The sequence below is a fragment of the Sceloporus occidentalis genome, unplaced genomic scaffold, assembly GCF_023333645.1.
Source record: "Sceloporus occidentalis isolate IW3139 unplaced genomic scaffold, rSceOcc1.0.p SCAF_1, whole genome shotgun sequence".
In the NCBI taxonomy this organism is placed as follows: Eukaryota; Metazoa; Chordata; class Lepidosauria; order Squamata; family Phrynosomatidae; genus Sceloporus; species Sceloporus occidentalis.
Genome location: NW_028316981.1, coordinates 224844998 through 224871291, shown reverse-complemented (window position 1 = coordinate 224871291; position 26294 = coordinate 224844998). Strand labels below are relative to the sequence as shown.

Genomic DNA, 26294 nt, shown 5'->3' with positions numbered 1-26294 from the left:
CCTTGAAGTCTTTTCTAACTCTGTATTTCTATAATGGTACAATTTACAACAGCAATCATTGCAGGCAATATGACCAGAATAATCCAGAGCTATCCATCTAATTTTAAATGTACCAGCTGTCAGCACTTTCTCTGGAATGCTGTGCTCTATATCTTAAAAAAAAAACTTGCTAAAATCTTTTTTGTTGCTTAGATCAATTTTTCGGCTGGGCTGGGTGCATTTCATTAGGGAGGCAATCTCCCCTTTCCGCATGGTGATCCCAGAGATATATCCTTTTGCCACTGAATAGGCCCTGGGAAGGGACCGAAAACCCTGGGTTACAAATGCCCAAACAATAACTCTCTGTAATCTGGTGCTCTGAGTTATGTTAAGTGGCGAGTGCCTGCCTGAACTCTCTTCCTCTCACTGTGTTTGCTTCTTGGGTTTCAATTCCAAACATGGTTATCTATTTGGGGTCTCTCTGCTTTCCATGGCCCAGTGCTATACGTTCCAAATTAAACACAAATACCCTCAGCTCCGCTTCCCCGCCTCTTTTACCCTCCCTACTAATCTTTCAACCGAGTGTCTATTTTTCACTCCTCTTAGGGCTGTCGAAGGAGCAAGCCACTGGCCCTTGCAACTCTCTTTTGCTAAGAACACATTTCTGCTGCTTTACAACTGGACACTACAACCCATTGGGCACAAGGACATTTGGTATTAAGTTTTGCGGGAAGGGTTTGCGGGGCGTATTCAGTGCAGCAATATTTAACTGCTGCTTCCGATTGTTACTATTACAACTAATAATATAACTATTACTTTCCAAAATGCTGCTTTGAAATCTGAGTAGAGGTATAGCTTCTGTCCAGTTCCCATAACTGGTTCCACAGATATTCTGATATAATTGTCAAAGTGCAAAGGTTAGGAGATAGTGAAAATGAATGAGAACAGCACCCTTTTGGACCGGATTGTTTTCCATCCTGTTCTGTGTGAAGGATGGAAGGTCTATATGGAAGGAGCAGCTTATCAACTTGCCAATTTCTTCCTCGTCCTGGGATTTATGGGAGGAAGCGGTTTCATTGGCTCCATCTACATCTTTGGCTTCTTGACTGTTGGTTTCATCTGCCTTGCCCTCTGGGGGTGGCTGGATGCCTGCGGACTAGACATCTTCACTTGGAACATGCTGTTAGTTCTGATCTGTTTGCTTCAGTTAGCACATTTATTTTACCAGCTCCATAAACATACTTTTTCGGACGAATTTGACCAGCTGTACAAGCAAGTTTGCCAGCCTTTGCAAGTGCCACCCAAGGTCTACAAAGAAATTGTCAAGTGCTGTGAGGAGCAGGTGCTGCCTCTGGCCAAAGACCAGACTTATGCTGTGGAGGGCAAGACATCGATTGATCGGCTGTCATTCTTGCTCTCTGGCAGGTAGGATTAACCACACACACACACACAATTTTATTGTTGTTGATAGTGGAAAGCTGATCTCACTGGTGGTTTTGATGAACTGACAGTCATAGAAACTGCATAATCCACTTCCTTTCCAGCATTACACAGAAGAGGAATTGTGTCCTTCCTGGTTGAGTCCTCCTGAAGACAGCAAGAGTCTCTCATTTGTTACTTCACTTTATAAAGAACAGAACAACTGAGGTTATGCATAGTAAGATGTCACACTAGGGATGTGGTGGCTTAGTGGTTAAGACGCCAATTCTGATTATTGTAAAGTTTATTTGTTTATCTATTATTTATTATTAATTTATTTGGTGGGTTGGCAGTTTGAGGTTGAGGTGCCACATGATGGGATGAGCTCCTGTCACTAGTCCCAGCTTCTGCCAACCTAGCAGTTCGAAAGCATGCAAAAGCAAATAGATAAATAGGTATCACTTCGGTGGGGTGGGAAAATGGTGGTGCTTCCCCTCAAATGAGCGCAAAGAGGAATCAAGCTTTGAAGGATCTGAATAAGACATGTGGGTATGTCTGTCAGCTTTTCTGGCTTAAAATCTGACAAAGTTATCACTGTAAAGTTAAAGGTTGCAATCACTACTAACTGGTCACGATTTTCATTGCTTTGCCTAAAATAAAGCTGCTTCAGGTCACTTTAGAGGTATGCTGTTTAAATGAAACACAGATCTTAGGAGGACAGAAGCTGCACTAAAGCTGCACTCTAGTCCTTAGGACTAGAGCGTGGCTTTGGTGCTGCTTCCAGCCTTAGGATGCATGCATCATTTAAACAGCATACCAGCAAAGTGACCCAAAGCAGCTTTATTTTGGCTGTCTGTTTGGGCCCTTTGTCTTTCTTCCCCTGATATGATAAAACATTCAATTGCACAAATCCTTCCTTGCACTTTAAAACAGTACACCCCAGACATAGGCATATTACCTCAGTGAAATTTTGGATTTCTGTCTTAAATTGAAAATATGAGGATGGCATCCCCATAGAATAGAAAATAGGTGTGGAAAGGATTAACAATTTTCTTTTTTGCTGCTTGCTTGGTGCAAGCGGTCAGCTCCTTCCTGTGGACAAGCAGCTGTTTCAGCAATGCGCTAATGTTATACATTGACAGTAACACATGAAACGTGTACTTTGGCCCTTAGTCCTTAAGAAACCTAGTGTACTGTTAGATTATTAGGCTCCACAGCAGAGCTCATCCGAAAGTAAATTTCAATCTTCTGGTAGATCTCCTTGCCTTAAGTCAGTATGGCTTTCTGATTTGTGATGTTTAGGAACAATAAAATGACTCCCCTTCTCTCCTAAATTATACTAGGAAAATTAAAGCTTGTGTTAAGCAGGATTGCGTCTACGCTGTAGAAATAATGCAGTTTGGCAACACTTTAAGTGCTGTAGCTCCATCCTACGGAATCCTGGAATTTGTAGTTTTGCAATGTCTTAGCCTTCTCTGCCAATGGGTGCAGGTGCCTCACCAAGCCACAAATACCAGGATGCTGTAAGATGGAGCCATGGCAGTTAAAGTGGTGTCAAACTGCTTTATTTCTGCAATGTAGATGCAACCCAGGCGTAGATATTTTTGAGCAGAAGGTCCTTGAGCTCTCCACTCCATTTTGGTGCTCAGAACAATTCCTGAGGTCAGAATTTATTTAAGTGTATGTCTTTTGTACCTGGCTCTTGGTGGATCTTGGTGGTCTATTAGAAAACAACTAACTAGATCCTGTGACCCTAGAGTATGCCCACCCACCTTACAGTTCTTCCTAATTATTCTTGTATTTTTAGGCAAAGGCGACCTGCTAGGACAGGTGAAAACATCTGGCAAATAGTGAGCTTTTCCCTTCTGAAGTAGGGAGTTCATGCATACATGTTAAAGACTATTGTGTTGACTTAATAATATTACATGATAGAATGGGAGATTTGAGGAGTGAATAATCTGGGAGTTGCCTATCCCCAGTTTGCTCTGTATGGCTTTTGGTTTATTTGTATGAGGCAGACGCAATAGTACAAGTTGCAACTGTCTCACATTTGGGCTTTGTTGCCATAGACTGGTTAAGAGAACTGAAGTCAGCTACTATGCTCAAGAGTTGGGAGTGCTACCAAAATCAAAAGAAATTTAATTAATGCTCACAAATAATATTACAGGCCTAGATTTACAGTCTGCATACCCTCTTGGGATTTGCTGGCATGTCTTAATTGATGCCGAGATGAAGAATGTAATTTGAAAAACTTTTGAAGATTGGAAAAATGGTGTAATGGTTTGAGCGTTGGACTATGACTGGAGACCAGGGTTCAAATCTTGATTTGAGTATAAAAACCCAGTGGGTGACCCTGGGCAAGTCACATTCTCTCAGCCTAAGAGGATGGCAGTGGCAAACCCTCTCTGACGAAACTTGTCAAGAAAACTCTATAGATTCTCCTTAGGTTTGTCCTAAGACAAAAATGATTTGGAGGCACACATCAAGGATTTATAAGCTAATGTAGAGCACAGGTGGGTAACGATAGCCCTCCTCACATTTTTGGATTAAAGCCACAATATTTTTTTACTGTTGGTTATGCTGGCAAGAGCTGGTTTTGGTTGACCAAAACCAATCTGGATGAGCATGGTTGTCCATACTCCTTGTAGAGAAAAATGATGTGTGCGGATTTGCAATCTGTGTTGGATACTGAATTTTCAAATGAAACAAACGAACTTCAAAACCCACCAAAGCAAAACACTGGTTCCTGATCCAGCAACATCCAAAACCTGGTTATATTATCAGTAATGAAGAGCCCCATAGCCAGATTTTGCATGTAGTATGAATGTCATACTACCTAGACAGCCACTTTAGGCAGGCAAAGGATTGCTAATTGCCAAGATACTCTATTGTGTTTTAACTTTGAAGAAGAGGACTTTATGGGATTTTCTGTTTCAAGTGCCAAAACAGTTTGATAAGCTGGCATTCATTGTTCCAGCTAGATTCATATTTTTCAGTACAATTTGTTTCAGTCACTATATACACATGCATATTTTTCTTGTTGTTGCTGTGCTTGTTTCAGACTTATGATGACCCTAAGGCAAACCTATCATGGGGCTTTCTTGGCAGAATTTGTTCAGAGGGAGTTTGCCTTTGCTTTCTTTTGAGAGTATGGCTTGACCAAGGTCACCCAGTGGATTTCCGTGTCTGAGTGGCATTTTGAAACCTGTTCCCCAGAGTCATATTCCAGCACTCAAACCACTACACCATGTTGGATCTCATATGCATATACATTTATGCTATATAAATTTTGTAAGTTTACTGAGTGAGGCTTGCATAATTATTCAGAAATATGGCTGTGGTTTAGAATATAAATAAAATGACTCAGAGTCTGAACTATTGGAAATAAAAAAAAGTCAGTAGCCATTTAATCAGAACTAACAGCTGAGATCTTGCATCAGGAGATATATGTCTGTCACATGTCATAGCTACATCTGTGTAGCTATGTTTCCCAATGCTTCTTTCCTCAAAACTTGCCAGGGAACAACTGCAGCTACATCTTATACTCAAAGACAACAGATGATTATTTATACCTGCCAATTATTTGGAAAACCTAAATATTTTTTAAACTATTAAGAGCTTTTATACTAGCCAGACTGAATGTTCTCCCTTCTGATGTATTGCATGGCTGATATAAAAAGATCCCCTACTTGAAATGCATTTGCCCTTGTGGTTTAGATGAAATGGAGTCAGTGTGTCGTATCCTACTGTATTGCACTTTTTATAAAGACATCAGCTTATAAAGACACCAGGGCCTCAATTATAACTCCTCTTATTCAAAGAATCCCAGGTAGACGAGATAAATTCTATATGGAATATCTTCTTTCAGATCTAAATGAGCAGAAAACTGTCAAAATTGCTAGATTCTGTGCAGCTGCTGTTGATTGTTAGAAAAACAACATTGTTAAAAATTTGGTTATTAGATCCCCCATTACTTCCTTTTATGATTTAAAGTGATTTTGAAATGTATATATTGTACCCAGTCGGCTGCCTTGTAATATTTGTATTTATTTATTATTATGCTGGACATTTGCTGTAATAAATAAAGTGAAATGAATTGCAGCCCTCCCAACACAGCCATTTTCACATTGTCAGGGAGCCAAGGGAGGAACAGGGATGTGTTCAGCTATTTTCATGTAGCTGGATGTGCTGTGACCTCTGTGTGTCTTTGGGATATCCCTGGAGATGACATCTTTGCAGCATGAATGGCTAAGGGAAAATGGCTGAATGCAACCCCTTCCCGACATGACGGAAATGGCCATGTTTAGGGGATGGTGCTTCTTGTACAGTAGATTTTGCTGGAATAGGAAAAAGATCTATAACTTGAGTCATTGTTAGGTTAATGACCATTATGGGGTTAATGGTGAGCTACTGATATAGAAATGATCTTCAGCTGACTGTATTGCCCTAATCTGTTGTTGCTCCTTCATAAGGCCAGCTTTAGTTTGTAATTCTCTCTCTCCCTTTCTCACTCATTCTTTTCTCTTAGGAGTTTATCACATGGGACGACTCCCATGCAGAAACTAAATTTAAACTGAAAACAACCCGCATTCGCAGGTTATTTTTCAAACGACGTTCATGTAAAAGAGAAATAACACGAAAATAACTCAAATGCAAAGTCGTCAAAACCAGCTTCTTTTTACTTTTGCTAAATTCCAAAAGTACAAAGGAGCTTTCCGTTCAGATTATTTTCACATTACAGTCCTTCCTCCATTGTCGCGGCTTTGGAACCTGTGTCCCTTGTTTATGTGCAAGGGATGAATGGAAGGGGAAATAATGGGCCACATGCCCAAGGCATGCACATGTGCGCTCCTGCAACCACATGCCCATATTCAAGCCAATGGGGCTTGAATATATGTGAAACTCCATTTTCGTGAGGGTGTCCAGAACAGATCCCCTGCGAGAAAGGAGGGGTAACTGTATTTCTCTTTCACACCAATGCATCTAACAAAGAACACCTGGATTTTAAAACCTCGTTTCTGCACGGATTTCACTAATTTGCCCTCCATGGAATAAACTCCTTAGCCTCTTTTCTCTTGCATTATATTCTGTGTTACCTGCTTCAGTATAGTTTCTATTATTTGATGTATTTGCTAGTTTGTGTTATTCCATTTGACATTATTACTACGGTCCATTTTGTATTTTTTGTATACATTGGTTTTGAATACTTTTGTTATATATATTGTTTTGTTACCTCTTAAGCAGATATAGATAAAGGTTATTTATGGTAACTTTTGCTTTTGGCCTTTTCAACTCCATTGTTTCAACAGGTTTCAGAGGGAATTTTGGCCATTGTATGGTACAGGATTCAACTGCTGCAATGGCTAAAAAGCTAATTGCAACTGTTTTTCAGGCCCAGCTGGCTAGCTTCCCAGACCACTTTTGGCACACTGGAACATCAGGTTTCTAACATTTCCGCCAGGGCTTCCATAACCCCAGGAGGCTCTCCTCTGCAGGCAGTGTCACACAAGGGCTCCAGTCCCCATTTCATTTTCCCACCCCATACAGCTCTTGTGCTGCATTTCTGCTTTTGGAAAGGTGCTGTGATGCCTTCGCACACCCTTCATTCCTGTACATTGCTTTCCCTTGTGCGAGCTTTCCTCAGCACCACCTACATGTTCCTTTATAGATCTCCCCATCTATAACAGTTTTGTTTTGTTTTTTTACTTATAAGTAAACATGTAGGGATGGAAGCAGAAGGGCTTTGACTCTGCCCCACACCTGTAATTTACATTACAAGTGAGTGCCTTTTATACAACGTAAATAGTGGCGGGCAAATCTTTTTTCTCCATTTAAAAAAAGTAACCAAGAAGATTTTCAGATGGGGGAATGAGACCGGGAGTAAGAGGCATAATCACAGCATAATCACGCAATCGCACTGAAGATTTTCAGATGACGTTGTGCTCATCCAGGACTTCTTCAGTGAAGATCCAGGAATGCTCCAGCAACAAACCATTCATGGGGAAGTCCCATGATTAGCAGTAACGCAAATGAAGCGCAATTGCAAGAGCGCAAAAGTTAATTGCACTTCAGTCGCGCTATTGGGGAAGCAACCAGGGACATATACCCAGACTGCATTTCAGTAGAGTCAAGCTGTTCTCATTGGCAGAATCGTTTTTGCAGTGGATTTCTGTCTTCTTTTGAGGTATGGGGCACAATTTTGTTTACACTGGATTAAAAGAATGTGGTGAAGTAATAAATTTTATTTTATTGTATTTGATTCCATGTGGTACGGAAACATGATTTGCAGGCATGCGCCGTAGCGACAAAACGACACATGCACAAAATGTACTAATGATTTATTCATGGATGTATATGGAATGCGATCTCGATATTATTTGGCATTTATGTCACACTTATCATGCAACTGCATGAAAATATCAGGTGCCATAGCGCTACTATTGCATTAGCTTTCATTACCACAGTTATCACTGAATTGGCCCTGGTGTGATAATCTCCCAAACCTCTGCTGATTTACTTTCTCCTCTGGCTACTTTCAGCTAGTGTATACGTTATTAATGACACACATAACAAATGTCTGAGTAAGTCGTTTTGGTTTCGTCCAAGTCTGGATTACTTGCTCCAGTCCTTGTAAAGCAGATTGATTCTTTCTGCTATAATCTCTCGTTGTTGTTGTTGTTGTTGTTGTTGTTGTTGTTGTGTGCCTTCAAGTTGGTTTTGATTTATGATGACCCTATGGCAAACCTATAATGGGGTTTTCTTGGCAAGATTTGTCCAGAGGAGGATTGCCACTGGCCCCCTTCGAAACCAGAAAGAATCACCATGGCATCCCTCAATAGGATTTTTTGATTTGTTATTTCCCCAAACAATCCTTATTGCATTGGACTGTATGTGTTTGAGCAATATAACCACATATATTTCAATGTGCTAGTATGCTGAACTGAGACTGATCTGTGTGCAGTGGAGGGCCAGATTTTATTCCAGTAATTTTCTGATACCTTAATAGAGAATTCTATTGCTGAAGCTTCTCTAATCCCTGTTAAATTTCCAAATTTGACATCCATTAGTTCCCAGTGTACATTTGAAACCTCAGTCATGGATGTGGGATGTATACAATATCATTCAAATTTCTTCATTCACCTTGAAGCACCTTGCTTACTGAAGAGTCTCTTGGCAAATCATTACTTGTAATTGCTCCACACATTAACAATTACAGCCTCTGAGGTTTAGTCACCAGTTGATCTGTTGTTATAGGTCTTGTTGTTATTCACATTGATTATAGCTGTTTCCCAACTTTCTTCACTGATCATGTGCCGTAAATAATATGCATATATGAAGTCGAAGGCTTTCATGGCTGGCATCCATAGTTTTTTGTGGGTTTTTGGGGCTATGTGGCCATGTTCTGGAAGAGTTTATTCCTGATGTTTCACCAGCATCTCTGAAAATGCAGGCGAAACGTCAGGAATAAACTCTTCTAGCACATGGCTACATAGCCCAAAACCCCCACAAAAAACTATAAATATGCATATAGTTAGGTGTTTGGTTTGACCCAGCATACCCCTTCTTATGTGTTTATGGTGTTTATTTACTGTTGTGATGTTTCAGTGGGTACATTGCTTAATTTCTTTTCCTATAACAGTGATGATTGTACTTGAGCATTATTTTTAGGTGAAAGGTGAGAAACATTAATTATTTTGTTCTATTTATTATTGTAAGAGTCTGGCAGATGTGTTCAGAGAAGGAGGAAGTGACATCTCCTGGTAAGAAGGAATGACAAAGCTTGAGTACATAGACCAGTGATGGCGAACCTGTGGCACGCATGCCAGAGTTGGCACTCGGAGCCCTCTCTGTGGGCACATGTGCCATCGCCCCAGCACAGAGTTTGCCAGAGTTTGTTACTAGAAAGCCAGAGAGACACGGCACTTTGCAATAAATAAGTGGGCTTTGGGTTGCAGTTTGGGCACTCGGCCTCTAAAAGGTTCACCATCACTGACATAGACCAAAGAATGATACAGAAGGGTGGAATTAGGGTTGCCATTTGTCCTGGAAAACCTGGAAAATCCCAGACTGAAGGGACTAAAAAATGTCCTGGCTGGCTAAGCCAGTTGAAGCAGTAAATCCCAGATTTCTTCATTGCAGCCTGATGGGTAGGTTAAAATGTGGCAGTGGCGATGAAGTAGAAAACTGTGCAAGAAGATTGGCACTGGTGGGAGCCTTATCCTGCCCTGTAGGCTCCAGTTGTTACTGTACAGACATAGCATTGCCCTTATTCTTCCATTCCCTCCCCACAGGCCCAGAAGATGGGGGGGGGGGGGAAGGAGGCAAGTGGAGATAGCCTTGTGTTATGTGGTGATTGTGTTAGTGGGCTAAGCCTAGGGCTGGGTAGTATGGTGGAAATTTGCTCCCAAACAACCTCCAGAGAGTCAGTGGAGTCCCTCTCTTCACACCAGCTGGGAGAACAAGAAGAAAACAAGTACTGTGCTGATGTTGAATCATAATGGTAGAAAAAGTGCAATGATTAATGTGTTGAATTTGCATAATCAGAACGCATATTAATAATATGGATAATTATAAAAATTTGCATGCCCGGATGTAAGTGATTGGGATAAGGCGACCCTAGGTGAAACAAAAGGGCAGGTGTTATCTAGACTCCCCTCTTTCACTAATCACCCTATTGATGTCTGGATGTCTCTTTCCTTCCAACAAGGTGTAGTACTGCTAGTGCCTTCCCATGAACGTGTGCCCCTGAACAGTGGAAAGGTCAGAAAAAGAACAGGACCTACCGCTTCGGGGAGTTCTGGGTGGCGGTGGGGTGGGATTGGTGTCATTGCTGCCTTTCAGTGAACACATTTAGAACAGCTGGCACTCTGTCTGGTATGCTTGCTTGTTATACGAGTCAGCAGTAAGTTCCCGTACATACAGAGACTCATGCCTTTCTGATTTTTTCATTCTCTACAGGCAACTAATATGTGCTTGTCTACTTGCCTGAGTGCTTTTGTCTGTCTGCTTTGTTGCTGTGTCCCTTCAAGTCGTTTCCAACGTATGGTGACCCTAAGGCAAAGAACTTACATGGGGTTTTCTTGGCAAGTTTCTTCAAAGGGTGGTTGCCATTGCCATCCTCTGAGGCTGAGAGAGCGTGACTTGGGCAAGATCACCCCAGTGGCCTTCAAAGCCATGTTGGGAATCGAACCCTGGTCCAGAATCATAGTCCAACAATCAAATCATTGTGCCACACTGGCTCCTTTGTGTGTCTAAACACCGCTTAAACAGTGCAGAATTATTTGGTATTTGGTATAGCGACGCCCATTGAATGTTTTAAAATGCCACCTTTTTGCTCTAGATCAGTGGTTCCCAAACTTTGGTCCACAAGTTGTTTTGGAGTTCAGCTCCCAAAATTCCTGACTCCTGGCCAAGCTGGTTAGGGCATCTGGAAGATGAAGGAGGATATCACATGACTGAAATTGGAAGTATAATCCAGTGTCATCCTGAATGCAATCATGCGTATTCACGTTATTGCACGAAAGGTTACCACATGCGATCGCTAGCAGTCCGAACGCACTCCGAACGCAATCACGCATCAATCCACAGTTAAGTAAATTCAGTGAGCTAGCGAAGTCACAAACCCTATTCCTAGGCAACTTCACACTCAGTGTGCCATTGTTTGGTGTGATGTGCATGTCTCCTTTAGTCCTGGTCCCCCCCCAAAAAAAAATCCAGAAGGGGGGGATTCCCATGAAGCCACACTGCAATTCTGCTTCAATTTTGCTTCTGCTTGTCCTTCAGCATTGCTGAAGGGGGGGGGGGGCTGCTGCCTGCTAATTAAGAGGCATGGACTGGGAGCTATTGGATAACCATTATATTCATGTTTTAATGTGACAAGAGTTAATATATGCTCGTTTTAACGTGAATAGAGCATGTTCTTTCAACCATTCTTCCTGCCCCCCTCCAATCTCATTTGTAAATTGTGGGGCTCCTTGGTTCCTCTCTCTCACTCGCCTAAATATGCTATGCTCCAGTCATCTGGAGTCTCACTGAGCATGCGCAAGGGTGCCAATTTGCAATTAATAACCCACCGATGCGATGGCTTACTTCGCACAGAATCTGGGTTGCGTTCGGGGAGGCCAGTACAGCGAATTTAAGGTGTGATAAGTAATCACGTAATTGTGTGAATTTTCGAATTGACCTCACGATCTTCTCTTTCAAAATTGAGAGCTTCCCATCCTGTGTGATAAACTCCAAAGTCCAAAACACCTGGAAGACCAAAGTTTCAGATTCACTGCTCTAGATGGTGCTATCCAAAACTGCTATATTTTATACCAAAGGAAAAGTTCACGTGAATGCAAGTTAACAATGCTGCTGTTTGTATATTCAAAGGACCATTTAATTCCACAGAAAACCTGCCCATTTAAACTCACCAGCCACTCAAAGTCCTTTTTCTCAGTTAGGTGTTTGGTGGTTGTGGGAAAGGACCCTTTGTGGAGTGAACTAGTTTGACAAATTTATTAGAAAACAATGCATAAAGCTAGATACAATTAAAGAAACCAAAGCCTGTTGTAAGGATTGTCTTTTTCCTCTCCCTCTATAGGGTTAGAGTAAGCCAGGATGGACAATTTCTGCATTATGTCTACCCATATCAGTTTCTGGATTCCCCAGAATGGGAATCACTGCCGCCTTCCGAAGAGGGAACATTTCAGGTAATCCTGCAAGATTTAATTTTCTAGCAGTTTAATGCAGTTGTATTTTTTATCCCAATTTCATTTTTAGAAACGCACAGTAGAAGGGAAGATCCAAAGAGCTGTTCAATTAGTTTTGAATGTCTAAAATATTTTCCTAGGAGTTACACTGACATATATAGTCTCCATCCTTTTACTCTTGTGTTGGGACAGTCTAGACAAAGGCGAGGTACAGAACTCCCCAAAAGGGAGGTCTGCTGGCACCTTTTTTCCTCCTGTGGGGAAGCCACAGCTGCCAAACTACACGGCTTCCCTGCGGAGGAAAAAGAACCCACGAAAAGCGGGTTCTTTTTGCAATGCCATTGTGACGCCCGAGTACGCCAATGGCACACTCATGATGTCACAAGTGCAGTGCGACGTGTGGATGCTAGGTGTCTGTCATGTAACAATGGCGGCACCCGTATATGCCATTGTTACAGTGCCGCACCGTACTAGGATTCGGGACCGTGCGGTTGCTGCGCAGTCCTTTAACCCTAGTATGCTGCCAGCACGGCGCATTTGGCGTGTCTGTACCACACCAAAGTGTCAGCCAAAAGAGTTATTTTTCCCCCAAGTAAGTATTTTATTGTGAGTTTATATTTGTAGATAAATTTGGCACATCTGATTTGTTTTGGGGTTAACATTCTTGGTATTCCAATGACAGCAAATTCCAGTGATCTGTCCACACCTCAAAGGGGCAAATGGTACTCTTCAGCAAATGTCTCCAACTCCTTGCTTCAGCATCATCAGGCGAGTATGGAATAGGTGTTCAAAGAGTATCTGGAGCCTCATCATGAAAGCTTGTAGATTGTTAATTCAGGCACCCCCTTATCATATAGGTGCACCAGCCAATAGTTTCCCCTTCAAGGCGTATGCTCACACAGCACACTTGGGCTGTCTCTGAAGAGAAAGTGCATTCCAACTCAGCCATAAATCCAGCTACTTGGATGACCCAAAAAAGGGTAGTCTCTCAGAGCGGCCATCAAACATTGCTTCCAGTTGTCTATTGCCAAATGTTGAGGGCATCCTGGGCACTTGTGGCTGTGATGGTGTTGGTGGTTGAGGCACTGAAACAGTGGGGCAGGCTGAGGTTGCTCAGCCTGCATTAGAGATGGGAATGATTCCACCTACAGCTTGTCCCCCTTTAGTTGATGCTAGCGGGAGACAAAAAAGTTCCAATTAGTCCATCAGAACCATAGGACCTCTCTGCTGAATCTCATCCTTACCGGTTTCCTCCTTCTGTCCCCTTACTGAGCCACCAGCATTGGCATCCCAGTCAGAATGTCTGTGAAGTTTTCCTCTGCTTCTTACCCTGTCTTAAATCCTGCTCCCACCCCCAGGAGTAAGACAGTAGCAGAGGAACCTGCTGCCATCATCAGAGGGTTCTCTGTGGGTCTCCCTCCACTCCTTGAGACCACCTTTTATCCATAAACAACTTGCTGCCACCACCCAGTGATTAACCTGTATACCTTAACAACGCATTGGGACATTGTTGGGACTTCTACTGGTATTTGCCAATCCAGTGAGGAACTAGCCATGCTAAGGCATGTAAAAAAAGAGTTCAAAGAGGCAGAGTACTTTAAGGAAAAGCTTTACTCTAACTAAAGGGACTTTAGAGGAAAAGGATATCACTACTGGTCCTCCTGGCACAAACTTAAAGTATAAGAGGCTGTACATACAACCTCATGCCACAGCCCCGATTTGGGCTTTTGGGGGCACAAAAAGGAGCCGCAAAAAGCAGCTCCTTTTTGCACCTTCAAAAGGGTGCCATAGCTGCGTTGCCATGGGGCTCCTTCGGTGCTGCGTCATGACACTGTGTACCGTGTGGAGCAGTGTGTGGCAACAGGGTGCCCTAGGGCTCTGACTCCCCCCCACCCCGGGCCGGCCTTTCAGGCTGGTCTGAAGGGGGCCTAAGTTGCAGATTACACTCGTCCCTCCACATTTGCTGGGGTTAGGGGCACAGTACCCCCATGAATGTGGAAAAACTGCAAATAACAAAAACACTATGTTTTTGCCTGAGAAAACAACTCGTTAGAGATCTCTAGATCCTCCAGTGCAACATTTGACAGTCATTGACCATAGAATTGTGCTGGAGGAGCTACAAATGCCTAGTGGAGTGTTCTGTCTAGGAATGTCTAGGTCCTTCAGTTAAACTTTTGGTTAAAGTTGACTATAGAGTTGCACCAGAGGATCTAGATATTCATAGAGAGAACATATTAATAAAATCCATGAATAATCAAAGCTGCAAAAGTCAAAGCCACAAATCTGGAGGGATGAGTGTACAATCATTTCGGCCAAACCATTGAAATAAACCTAAACCTGACGCCACTGACTATTAGTGTTCCTAACCTTAGTCCTATATTAGAGAGATTTATAGTTCTGCTGGTCAGCGAGTGCTGACAATGCCTCGTTAAACAGCACACAATTTCAAATTAATGGTGGACTTAATTCTCACTCTTGATAATTTTTAAACACATTTTCCCATCTCATACCACCCCTCCTGTGTTTTCACAGCCATATTCTTTTCAGATAAACAACCTTGAACAGTCTTAACTAATGCTTACCTTCCTCTTGTTATCTTGGCACCTGTGTCTGAGATCATCATGTCCCAGCAACAGCCTTTTGTACTGTATAACTCATCACACCAACTTCCCAACGTATTATGGCAGGCAAGGCGCATATGCAACTCCTGTCATGTAGTTTAGTTTTTCACCAGTTTAGAGTAATAAAGCAGACCTTCGTTTTTATTCCCCTTACGTTCTGTACCATATGTGGCTTAAGGGCAGGTCTCAAATGGACTTTTGTCCTCTCTCATAGCATTTTTATTGGATATTCCTTGTAACAAGCCACAGTGTGCCATCAAAGAGCTTTGAGTATCTTAGCCCATGAATAAGTCAAAATTGTCCTTAGTTTTCCAGCCCCCAGAATACACTCCTGGATTACAACAAAGCCCTGAGAATATTCTCCCTTCTTGCTATGCAATAGACAATGTTCGTTCTCTGTTTTTTCTGAGCCTCCTCCAAACTTTTGTGCGTCATTTACATTCTGACCTCTATTTCCAAATCCATCATGGCTCTTCATGGGTCTGTTTGGCTTTTCATTGCCCGCTTATCTCCTTATCTGGCCTTGCCTTTCTCCCACCTTCATGTGTGTCTCTCATACATCACATCATTTCTCCCAACTTTTCTTCTCCTTCACTGAACAAATAATAGTTGATCCAGTCTGAATGCAGATTCTGGGGTGGTCTGCACTGCAGAAACAATCCAGTTTGACACCACTTTTAACTACCATGGCTCAATGTGGAATTCTGGAAAATGTAGTTTTGTGAGATATTTAGCCTTCTCTGTCGGAGAGCTCTGGTGCCACAATAAACTACAGCCAGCCCTCCTTATCCACAAATTTTTTATTCATAGATTCAAGCATCCATGGCTAGAAAACACTTTAAAATATAAAGCAAAGCTTATATTTTATATAAGGGATACAATTTTTCTATGCCATTGTATTGAATGCGCATCCATGGATTTTGGTATCCATGGGGGGGGGGGGGTCCTAGAACCAAACCCCAGCGAATAACAAGGGCCCACTTACCATTCCTTGAATTCCATAGCATTGAGCCATGGCAATTAAAGTGATGTCAGACTGGATTATTTCTGCAGTGTGGATGCATCATCTTTCAGTTCTTCCATTATAGGAACAAATCATATATTTCAACACGAAACTGGCACATTGCCTTGCTTCTAAAATTTTAAAGATTTAAATGGTATTTATTATTGTCATGTAGGGATTATTATGTTGTGTTTAAGGGAGAGAGGGATAATGGAATTATTTTTGTATTGTATGAACCTATTGATGTTGTAAGATGCTTTGATCCTGTTGGAGAGGCGGGATACAAATAAAATTGTTTTATTATTATTAATATTAAAACCCTGTCATAGAAATCCCAGTTTTTCCAATGGCACATTCTGACTTTTGGTTAAAGATGACAGCATGTTTCACTTGGTTACATGTAAGGTGAGGACATATGATAACATGTTAAGAAGGATTCTTTCCCCTTATTCAATCTGACATTGTGGAAAACAGCAGCAATTGGTTTTGTTGGATTACAGTGAAGTTAAGTTTTCACCATAAAATTTAGTTACCGAGCTCACTAACATTCTGGAAAATGCTGCTAGTGAACTGGATTCCTGTCCCATGAGGTCCACCGGACCTGCTTCAGGAAAACTCTTTCATATCCTGGCTCTTCTGAGCAGCTGCTTGCTTGGCTGCAGTGTCGAATATCAGACTGAAGGACATACCCTGTCACTTGTCCATGTTCTTCTTTCCAAAGCACCATTCTTTGGTCTTTGGCCAAGAGAGACCCCAGGCTGCTGGGAGGCCAGAGGAATGTTGTGACCCAACTGACTGGCATGCAAGTGTTTCATTTACCCACTTCGGTGAATGAAACGTGGCAGTTAGTTTCATAGCGAAATCACACAAGCGAGGAAAACTCTTATCAGGCTTTTGAAATCTTCCAGCCCATGTGCAAAAAATAGAGGCAGATGGGTTATGAGTTGTTTCAGATTACTCTGCTATTTATAACTCACTTTCACAAGGAGTAAAATCCAGAGATAGTATTGCTTTTTTTTTTTGTGCCTTTGTGTTAGAGAGCATTGGCATCTTATGGCACCTATTAAATAAAACAAATATCACAGGAGAACGGGGTGGAGGCAAATGCACCCCTTTAAGCAAGCAGGACACCTGCTAAGCCTGCAGCAGAATCCCAGCAAACCAGTGTTTCAGTCCCCAAGACTTCAGGCCAGTTCTCTATGACTTTGTTGTTGTTGCTGTTGTAGTTAGCTGCATTCGAGTCAGCCTAGACTCAGGGCAACCCTACAGATAAAGCATCTCCAAGACCCCTGTCCCTCCATCCTCTGCTTAAATCCTGCAAAATCAGTCCCATGTCCATCTGGCATAGGAGTATATCACATGGAGGTTGTTGCAGTTCAGATCCGGGATGACTCCTGGTTCAGCTATGCGAATTCCCGTTGTAACGTGAATCTTTTATCACACCTGGTTACCCTTCCGTTGCCCTTCCGAATCGAGGGGGAATCGAATCCAGGGCAAGTCACGTGATGCGGATTCACGCAAAGCAGAGTGACTGCAAATTGTATTACCAGACTGGTGCATACCATGCAGATTCAACGATTCGAATTGGGACCCTTGTGCATGCTCAATGGGGGTCTGGACACTGTCTTCCTTCCCTGCCCCCTCCTCAGCTGTCATCCTTAATCAGGAGCAGTCAGGGGATGATGGGATAGGCCGCAGGGAGTCACTGTAGCCAGGATCGGGCTGAAGGAGCAGTCGGGATGATGAGATAGGTCACAGGGGGTCACTGTAGCCAGGATCGGACTGAAGGAGCAGTCAGAGGATGATGGGATAGGTTGCAGGGGGTCACTCGGGCCAGGATCGGACTGAAGGAGCAGTCAGCAGATGATGGGATAGGTGGCAGGGTAGCAGAGAGGACGAGATGGCATGAAGGAGGAGGAGGGGATGAAGGAGCAGGACGCAGGGGGCTGGGGGGGGAGCGACCGAAGTGATCTTACACACCAGACCAATTCGAAGTGAAATCGAAGTGAGCTTGAAAGCGAATTCTGTGAATTTCCTTTTTTTCCGATTTCACCAAAATGAGGAGTCACTTTGGAATCACTGTGGAAGCGCCATGGAAGAAGCACCCATATAAAGGAATCTCGTGTGATAACACATTCACGTTATGATGTGAATCTGCATTGTGGACGCACAGTCACCCTGAATCTGAGCTGCAAAAATCCCCCAAAACCTCCATGTGATAAACGCCATATAGCCTTCCTCTCTTTCTACTTCCCAAGCATCATTGTCTTTCCCAATGAGTCCTGCCTTCCCATGATGTGGCCAAAGTATGACACCTTCAGTTTGATTATCTTGGTTTTCAAGGAATTTAAAGCTTGATCTATTCCAGAACCCATTTGTTTATCTTTTTGGCCAGAGCTGATTTTCTCTTTATCTGCTTTTTCACTGTCCAGCTCTCACATCCATACATAGCAGGATGACCAAACATCCTCCTGTTCCGGACATGTCCTACATTTCAACCTTCCATCCAGGAGAAATGTCAAAATGTCCTCCATTTTGAGCATGACTAAGAAGCATGAACTTGTATTTATGTAAAAATCCACCAAACAGTGATACCTTTATTGGCAACCGAAATGCACAATATACTTGTTGCAAGCCAGTGGAGCTTTGGAAGCTTGCAACAAGTATATTGTGCATTTCGGTTGGCCAATAAAGGTATCACTGTTTGGTGGATTTTTGTTTGAATTTGCCAAATGACCAACACAGCTCCCCCTGCATGTGTTTTATATTTATATAAGTGATTTTAGCTTTTATGTTGTAATGTGCTACGTTTTTTCTTGAATGTCCTACATTTCAAGGTGCCTTGATCTCCTTTGTGGTCATGACATCTGGTCACCATGAGATGTAGTGATGGGGAATACCATGGCTTGTATGATTTTAACTTTATTGCTCAATTATATATCTTAGCTGTTTAATATCTCGTCTAGTACTTTTATGTCTGCCCTTCCCATCCTAGTCTTCTTCTTATCTCTTGACTGTAGTTTCTGTTCTGATCAATGTTTGATCTAAGGTATGAGAAAGCTGTTGGGCCAAACTAGACAGGTACAAATTGTATGAATAATTCTTTTTTTTTAGAAAAATAAATAAATAGAAAAAAGAAATACCCCCAATATTTATAGATTGCCAAATTGAGGGGGAGGGGAGGGGGCTAACTCTTTGGTCTGTTGCAGATTTGATTCAGATCAAGGGGAAGGAGAACCTGCTGTTTCCATTGGAAGGATGGTGTCCATTTACACCAGGGGAAGTTTTTCTTCCTGTGCAAACATAAGCCCCAGAGGGGGTGGCTGATCTGGCCTGACCTTCATGCTCCAAACCCAAAAGGGATTCAGTCCAGATTAGGCAGGAGCTTTAACAAATTGCTTTGACTAACTGTTTATTTTTAAAACGTATACCCTAGGGTCGGCGTCACCCAGTGTGGTCACTCATGGTGTCACCTCCCCTTCATTGACCTCCTCCTTCCATACCACACTATACAGAATCTTTAGCCATGTTTTTGTACTAATGTCACTCATTAATCGTAATTCCTGCAAATCAGTGAATGTCATAGTAATAGTGGTGACACAAACAAATAGCAAAATTACAATTGCATCTTTAAATTAAAGATAAATTAAGATGTAAAAACATTCTAACGTTTCTCTGACCTTCTGCTAAGATCAGAATGAAGGATTCTGCTAAGAACAGTATTGCAGCTGAATTTCAGGCAACACAGTGGGCTTGTTACCTCAGAGTCCTTGTGCAAAGCATTTTAAAATAATGGTTGTGTGCCCAAATGGACACCCAGTCCTAGCTGTTAAAATACCCATTGAAAGCAAAGAGACACGTACAAGAAAACAAGGAATCCAATTCAGATTGGAAGCTACAGAAACACTGACTACAAGTATGAAATGTCAGTTAAATTGAATATAAGAGATATATTAAACAATAATTCTTACAAATCTGTAGTCTTTCTCAAAAAACAAAAACAAAAGCAACCCTTAACAAATGTTCTCCCTGTACACTGAGGGTAGGCAAAGCTGAGGCCTGGGGCCAGAGGCATCCCTTTCAAGGATGTTTTTAGAGCTTTCAGTCTTTGTAAACACTCTGTGATCCGTTGTTGTTGTTGTTGTTAACCACACTCAGGTCAATCTTGACTCATGGCGACCCTGTGGATGAGACATCTCCAGGACTCCCTATCCTCCACTATTTTTCTAAGTCCTTGCAGATTCATACCCGTGATCTCCTTAATTGAGTCCATCCATCTAGCATGTGGTCTTCCTTTCTTTCTACTTCCCTCCACCTTTCCTAACATTATTTTCTAATGATTAATATTTTCTCACGATGTGGCCAAAGTATGACAGCCTCAGTTTAGTCATGTGTGCCTCCAGGTAAATTTCATGCTTGATCTGTTCTAGGACCCATTTATTTGTTCTTTTTGCTGTCCATGGTATCCTCAGCACTCTTCTGCAGCACCACATCTCAAATGAATGTATTCTCTTTTTGTCCATTTTCTTATCTGTTGAGTTCTCACACCCATACATGGTAATGGGTAATACAATTGCTTGTATGATTCTAACTTTCAGGCTTAGTTGCATATCGTTGCGCTTTAGGAGCTGCTTTCGTTCTTTCATAGCTGATCTGTCTTTTCTAGAAATAAAAAGGTTGAATAACTTGTCCTGGAAGTGTTCAGTGCTCACAGTTCACCATTATAGGTTACAGCCCTTCACACACACACAAACACACACACTTTTTTCACAACTAGAAGGAAACGTTTGGCCACTTCTGATAGTAAATGTGTTTGCAAAGCTGTATTTACTCCCTGTTTCTTGTTCAAGTGACTTTCACTTCGTTCCTAACACCAGGATTGTATGCTATGGAGAAGATTCCATTCACTAACCATTTGAATGAAAAGAAATGGAAACTGTATGTCCCAGCGTGAGGCAAAGTCACTTCTCTCTTCTCCTCCCCTTGGCAGGTGACATTGACAGCAGAGACAGAGTGCAGTTACATCACTTGGCAAAGGAAGAAGCTGTACCTGCTTCTCTCAAAGGAGCGCTACATTGCTCGCCTCTTCTCAGTCCTCCTTGGCTATGACATCTCAGAGAAGATCTACGCCCTGAACGAGAAGCTTTTTGCCAAGTTTGGCCTGCGATTTGACATCCGTCTGCCCAGCCTCTATCATGTCCTAGGACCTGCCTCTTCAGATACAGAGGCGGAGAAAGAAGCAGAGGAGTGTGAAGAGCCGCCAGTGCCCTTAAGTCACCCACCCACATTTGTTCAGACAGCTCCTGTGGCCCCTCAGCCTGGGTTTCTTCCAGCTCATCCCCGGAAAACTCGGCCTGACAGTGACCTGTCTGGTGAGGACTCTACCAGTCTTGTATTGGAAGATTTTGCTGAGATGACAGGGTCCTTTATGGACTATGTGAGCGAAGGGGAGTATATGAAGTGAGGGCACTTCTAACATGGGCACACTCTGTCACCCTGTATAAGTAAGTACTCTTTGTGCCTTTAGAAGGAAACACAACTGTGTGTGCTGGGAGGTGGTGGCTGTTGGTTCAGCATGCTGTTTGCATCTTTGGCCTGATGAGTGACTGGTCCCCCTGAATCATAAGCAGTTATGCCACATGGTGATACCAACTTGGAAAAACTGCTCCTCATAGTACTTGTTCAAAGCCCAGCAGTAAATGGGCAAAGGGAAGGGGAATACTTACTATGTGCAGTGGGTCACTTGTAAAGACATGCTTGTTTAATGTCACTGTTTTTAACATACTTTGTCCGGGTTCTGTTTGGACCATACCTGGGCAGTGTGTTTAAACAGAGGGTATGGCAACCCATTCCAGAAGTTTGGAGATGATACTAATACTTTTAAATTTAGGATGAGATGTTACCCCGAGAAAAAACTAGGGAGACATAGCCTAAGGGGAGTGGGAAATGCATGAGAGGTGTTTGGTGTGTGTGTGTGTATGAAGTTGCAGACCATGTTGTTGTTTGTTCCTGTGGACTTTTTGGCACTTTGAGATCATCAGTTATGGTATCCATCTGGATTGCTTCAATTGCCAAAATGGGGTGGATTTCACCAATTTAGTGTTCTCCCTGAAAGATAGATCTTGAAAAGTTAAGAGCCTGCCACTCCACTGGGTGCACTCAAAAGGGTTCATTTTGTTGCCCATGGTCTTGAACATTTACATGAAACTGCTGGTTAAAGTTATCTGGAAATCTGGGGGTTATCCATCAACACACAGGTGACACTAAGGCTTTATTTCTCCTTGCCATCACTTTTGGGGAAAACAGTGAAAATTTTAAAGTCTGGAATTGGTAGTGCAATGGGGATGGGGAGTTCATTGAAACCTAAGTCTAGACAGACAGAGGATCTGTTATTTGGAGACAGGTGGCTTACTGGCATTAAGCAGCAGTATTTTTACCATAGGGGGCCTGTAGGCAAGTCAACATCTAGATTATTTGAGGATGCTGATAGTTTAGGGGCAACCAACACGCTATGACTTTCCCCTCTTCTTTGTTGATAACTCTGTCTTCCCACACAATATCTCCCTTTACCTATTAGTGTTCCAATGGCTGCTGCTCCTCCCATACTCTCTGCATACTTACTGCCAGCAGGGCAGCTAAAGACAAGTTTCAAAGAGGGGGGGTGGGAATCTTCTTTCCACTCCCCAGCAAAGTCCTTGCACCATTCTTGAAGCAGGCAGCCCCTTATATCCCTTTCAGGCAAGGAAGCTGGTGATGTTTACCAGCTGATGTCTTAGTCCTGGGAGAACCTGGAGTTTGCTCCTGTGAGTATCACAGGATCCCATTTGGGGGTCAAACAACCCTTTCACAAGGTTCGCCTAAGACCATAGGAAAACACATATTTCCTATGGTCTTAGGAGCTGAGATGAAAATAATTTTATGGTTGGGGTCACCACAACATGAGGAACTGTATTAAAGGGTCGCGGCATTAGGAAGGTTGAGAACCACTGCATGGTCCTACTCAGTAGGAGGCAGGCAGACAGTCAGGCAACAGCCTTGGAGAAGAGAGACCAGAGGAGTGGATGATGGAACACTCTCTCTCTTCTCTGCAGGAGTCTTGTGGGTGCTTTTCCCTGCAGGAGCAGTGTGCTGAGCATAGTCAGTGGCAAAGGGATTATGGGAGTCTCAAAATTTGTGAACTGTTGCCCAGTCCTAGTCTAAGCTCTGGATATCCCAAGGACCATGCTTATTCCATATGGCCCTCCCAGCATAACTTCAACTTCCAAAATCTTGGTAAGTTTCCTCCACCACAGGCAGGACTGTTTCAGTAGTCGCACCAAGGCGAGGGAATTTCTTGCTCAGAGACACTTAACTTACTGAGTCCCTGACAGCACTGACACAAGAAGCAAAAGCATTCTGGAGGACTTTCTGACTCAATTCATGGTGTGTTGTATACCACTTTTTGCAGGTGTTTAGTTGCTAATTTGGGTGAAAGGTTGGTTCTGTGGTGTTGGTCATGCAGTTACTGTATTTTTATTGAGGTTATCATCATTGCATTGTTCTGCCACCTTGTGAACACTAGTGGATCAGAAGACATGGTATACATTTATATAATTTACATAATTTATAAATGTATATAATGAGTCCACGTAGAAAAATATTCCCTCCAGGAATGATCTGTTATGTATCCTCCTTTGCAAAACACTCTGTGCCTCAAAGAAGTCACACACACACACACACACACACACACACCCCAAGCATCTGAAGAGAAAGGGCAAGGAGAGATTCTCAAAGACCTGGCTGTCCAAGGAGTTTAGATTTCTCCTTCCTTCACAACCAGTTCTTCTGCAAGTCCTTTGAAATGGTGATTTAGTTGAGAAAATCATGCATAATGGTTCTATTTTATGCACCGTATAATTCAGCATTCTAAACCCCTTTTGTTCCAGCTTTAGTACCCTCTAAGGTACCGGGAAAACTGAGAATATTGCAGTATAAATAGGTACTGGGTGCATTAGCTGCATATGAAGGAAAGGATGGGTGTGCAGTTTTGGTCAGTTAAACTGTCACAGAAATAAGAGACTTTGCAAAGCAGGAAATCGGAAACTAGTAGCTTGGATGATGGATGGCTTTAACCAGCACCAATGGGTTTCTCTAGAACTCTGAGTACCTAGGTATGAACTAACTGCTGCCATAAAAACACCAATATGTTTTTCTTTCCTACAGCTTCTGGAAGCCTCTTGAAGACTAATCGACAGATCCTTGCAAAAGGACGAGCTCCTCTGGCCCCTACTCAAACCCCAGAACTCTAAAGAACAACTATTTGAAATCACAGTGACCCACAAATGATTACATGATCAGACATGATCAGGATAATGCTTGTTACTTGTGTGCCATTACTTGTTTTGCACAGGCACCAGCATGGCACTCTTCAAGTATGTGCATGAGACTTTGATGCATGGTGTTGGGACACTCTCCACAGCTCACTGATCTGCAGTGGCACCAATTTTTGAGCATCTGTATTCTTTAACACTTGCCACATGACTTCTTTATTAGGTGCATTAAATGTCTAGGAAGGACAGTGGTGTAGCTGGTCAATGGAACGAACTATCTCTTGAGGGTCTGATAGTTCCTTCCTTTTACAGAAGAGAGCAGAAGGAAAACTACCTTCTCTTAAAACCTTCTATTTTGATTATCACAAGTCGTGATTCAGATGGACTGGTGGAAAGAGATAGACATGCCCTAGAAATGCAGCGGAGAAGCTTTACAGCTTAGGCCCTGCATTCCCTTGTGAATTCCAGGGTTGCATGCCAGTGACTGCAGCCACAGGGAGGCATTTTGAAGTATGATTCCTGGGTGAGGAGTGATTTTCAGGGGTCTGAGAACTTGGGTTCCCATGTATCCCCTTTTATACAGGATGTCCTTATTTGGAGGCTTAAATTCTGATCCCATATGGGAGTCATAAGGGACACCCAAAATCCCATATGTCTTGAACCGATGAGAGCAGGTGCCAACTGCATTGCCAAAAGGCTGACAGCCAAGTATACCAAATGCTATGGGGAGGTCTGTTGAAGAACTACCAGTCAAGCAGTGCTTTGACAGCATGTCTGCTACAGTAAAATCTTCAGATTTCATGACTGCCAGCACCCATTGCAAGATTTTCTGGGGTTGGAGGGCTCCCGGGAACCTAAGGATTTCGTGAGAGGCTGTCTTCTCAAAAGATCTGAGGCGCCCTTATTTGGTCTTGTATGTCCCTGCTCAGTCTTGAGCTGGTAACTGACTACCCCATATTGCTTGCATTAAAAACTTGTCAGCCCTACTGAAAACTTAATCATAGTTAGATATAGTTATGATTGTTACTAGTAGAACTGGTTCCAGAAGCACTCAGTAGGGTGTTGCCATGAGCTCCCTTCCAGTTAGACATTTGACTGACTGGGTGGTCCCCCCAGTACTTTATTTGTTCATAAAGGCATGTGGTCTTCCAATACAGTGTCAGCTAATGAAAAACAATGGCCCCATGAATGGAGTTGAGATGTGGGGCTCAGGCTGTGACAGGCAAACCACAAGCCATCACTGGCAGTTTGGCCTGCATTTCCCTGACCACATACATGGCTATTCAAAGCTGTCATAGGACAGCTAGCTACATGGATATTAGTGCTTATAAATTCTTTGGTGCAGGAGTATTGTGTTCCTTAAAGGAATCATTTGAAAGCAGAATCCATCCCCTTGCCAATCTAGTTTTGGGAGAGAAACAACTTTGATCACCTCAGTGAATGACCTGCTCCAGGCATTACGAAGGTGAAATGCATCCCTTATGGTTCTGTTGGACTTTTCAATGACCTTTGATACCATCAGGGAGATTTTGCAAGCATTAAGATGGGGTACATGGTATTTGCAAGCAAGGAAGTGCTCCCCAGCTCCAACAACATCTCCTGGCTATTCTTTGAGGATAGCTCAGAGCATCACTGATCACTCCAGCCCTCAGGAAAGAATCAGTGAGTGAGGAAAGAAACTTTAATGAGAATGAACTGCACAATTGTGGGAACTGCTCAGGAAATACAGGTTGAGTCTCCATTATCTGCAAAATCTGAAATATTCCAAAAACCCAAAACTTTTTTCATTGGTGGCTAAGATTGTGACACTTCTGCTTTCTTATGGTTGGGTGTACACAAACTTTGTTTCATGCACAAAATTATTTAAAATATTGTAACAAATTACCAGCTATCTGTATAAGGTGTATCCAAAACAGAAATGAATTTTGTGTTTAGATGGGTCCCATCTCCAAAATACCATATTATGCATGTATATGCAAAATCCCCAGACACTTCTGGTCCCAAGCTTTTTGGATAAGGGAGATTCAACCTGTATTCGATTCACATCATTCCTATAACCTTGCATTGGAAGAATTTGAGCCAGGTACTTCTGATACGAAACCATTTCTGCATGGCACATCTTTTATTTTTTTAAGAGTTATTACTCATCCTGAGCCTTATGGTGGTGGCAATAGTAGATCCTAGAAGCAACACACATTTGATTCAGTCTTTTGTTCTTTAGTAATGAGCTGTACAATGACATGCGTAAAGACAGAAAAAACACACATAC

General features: G+C 42.5%; 1 protein-coding gene across 2 annotated transcripts; it reads left to right on the top strand.

Annotated features, from left to right (window-relative positions):
• Positions 1-597: 597 nt before the first annotated feature.
• Positions 598-26190, top strand: POPDC2 (popeye domain cAMP effector 2). 2 transcript variants are annotated; one of them, XM_089489291.1, is made up of 4 exons: positions 598-1404; positions 11984-12092; positions 20707-21088; positions 23919-26190. In XM_089489291.1, exons 1-4 carry the CDS (start codon positions 914-916, stop codon positions 24002-24004), a joined length of 1068 nt encoding a protein of 355 aa, XP_089345417.1. In that variant the 5' UTR covers positions 598-913; the 3' UTR covers positions 24005-26190. The 2 variants fall into 2 exon arrangements, with proteins under 2 accessions (XP_089345417.1, XP_089345410.1); XM_089489284.1 differs by having other exon boundaries at positions 20707-21220; positions 23919-24006.
• The last annotated feature ends 104 nt before the right edge of the window (positions 26191-26294 follow it).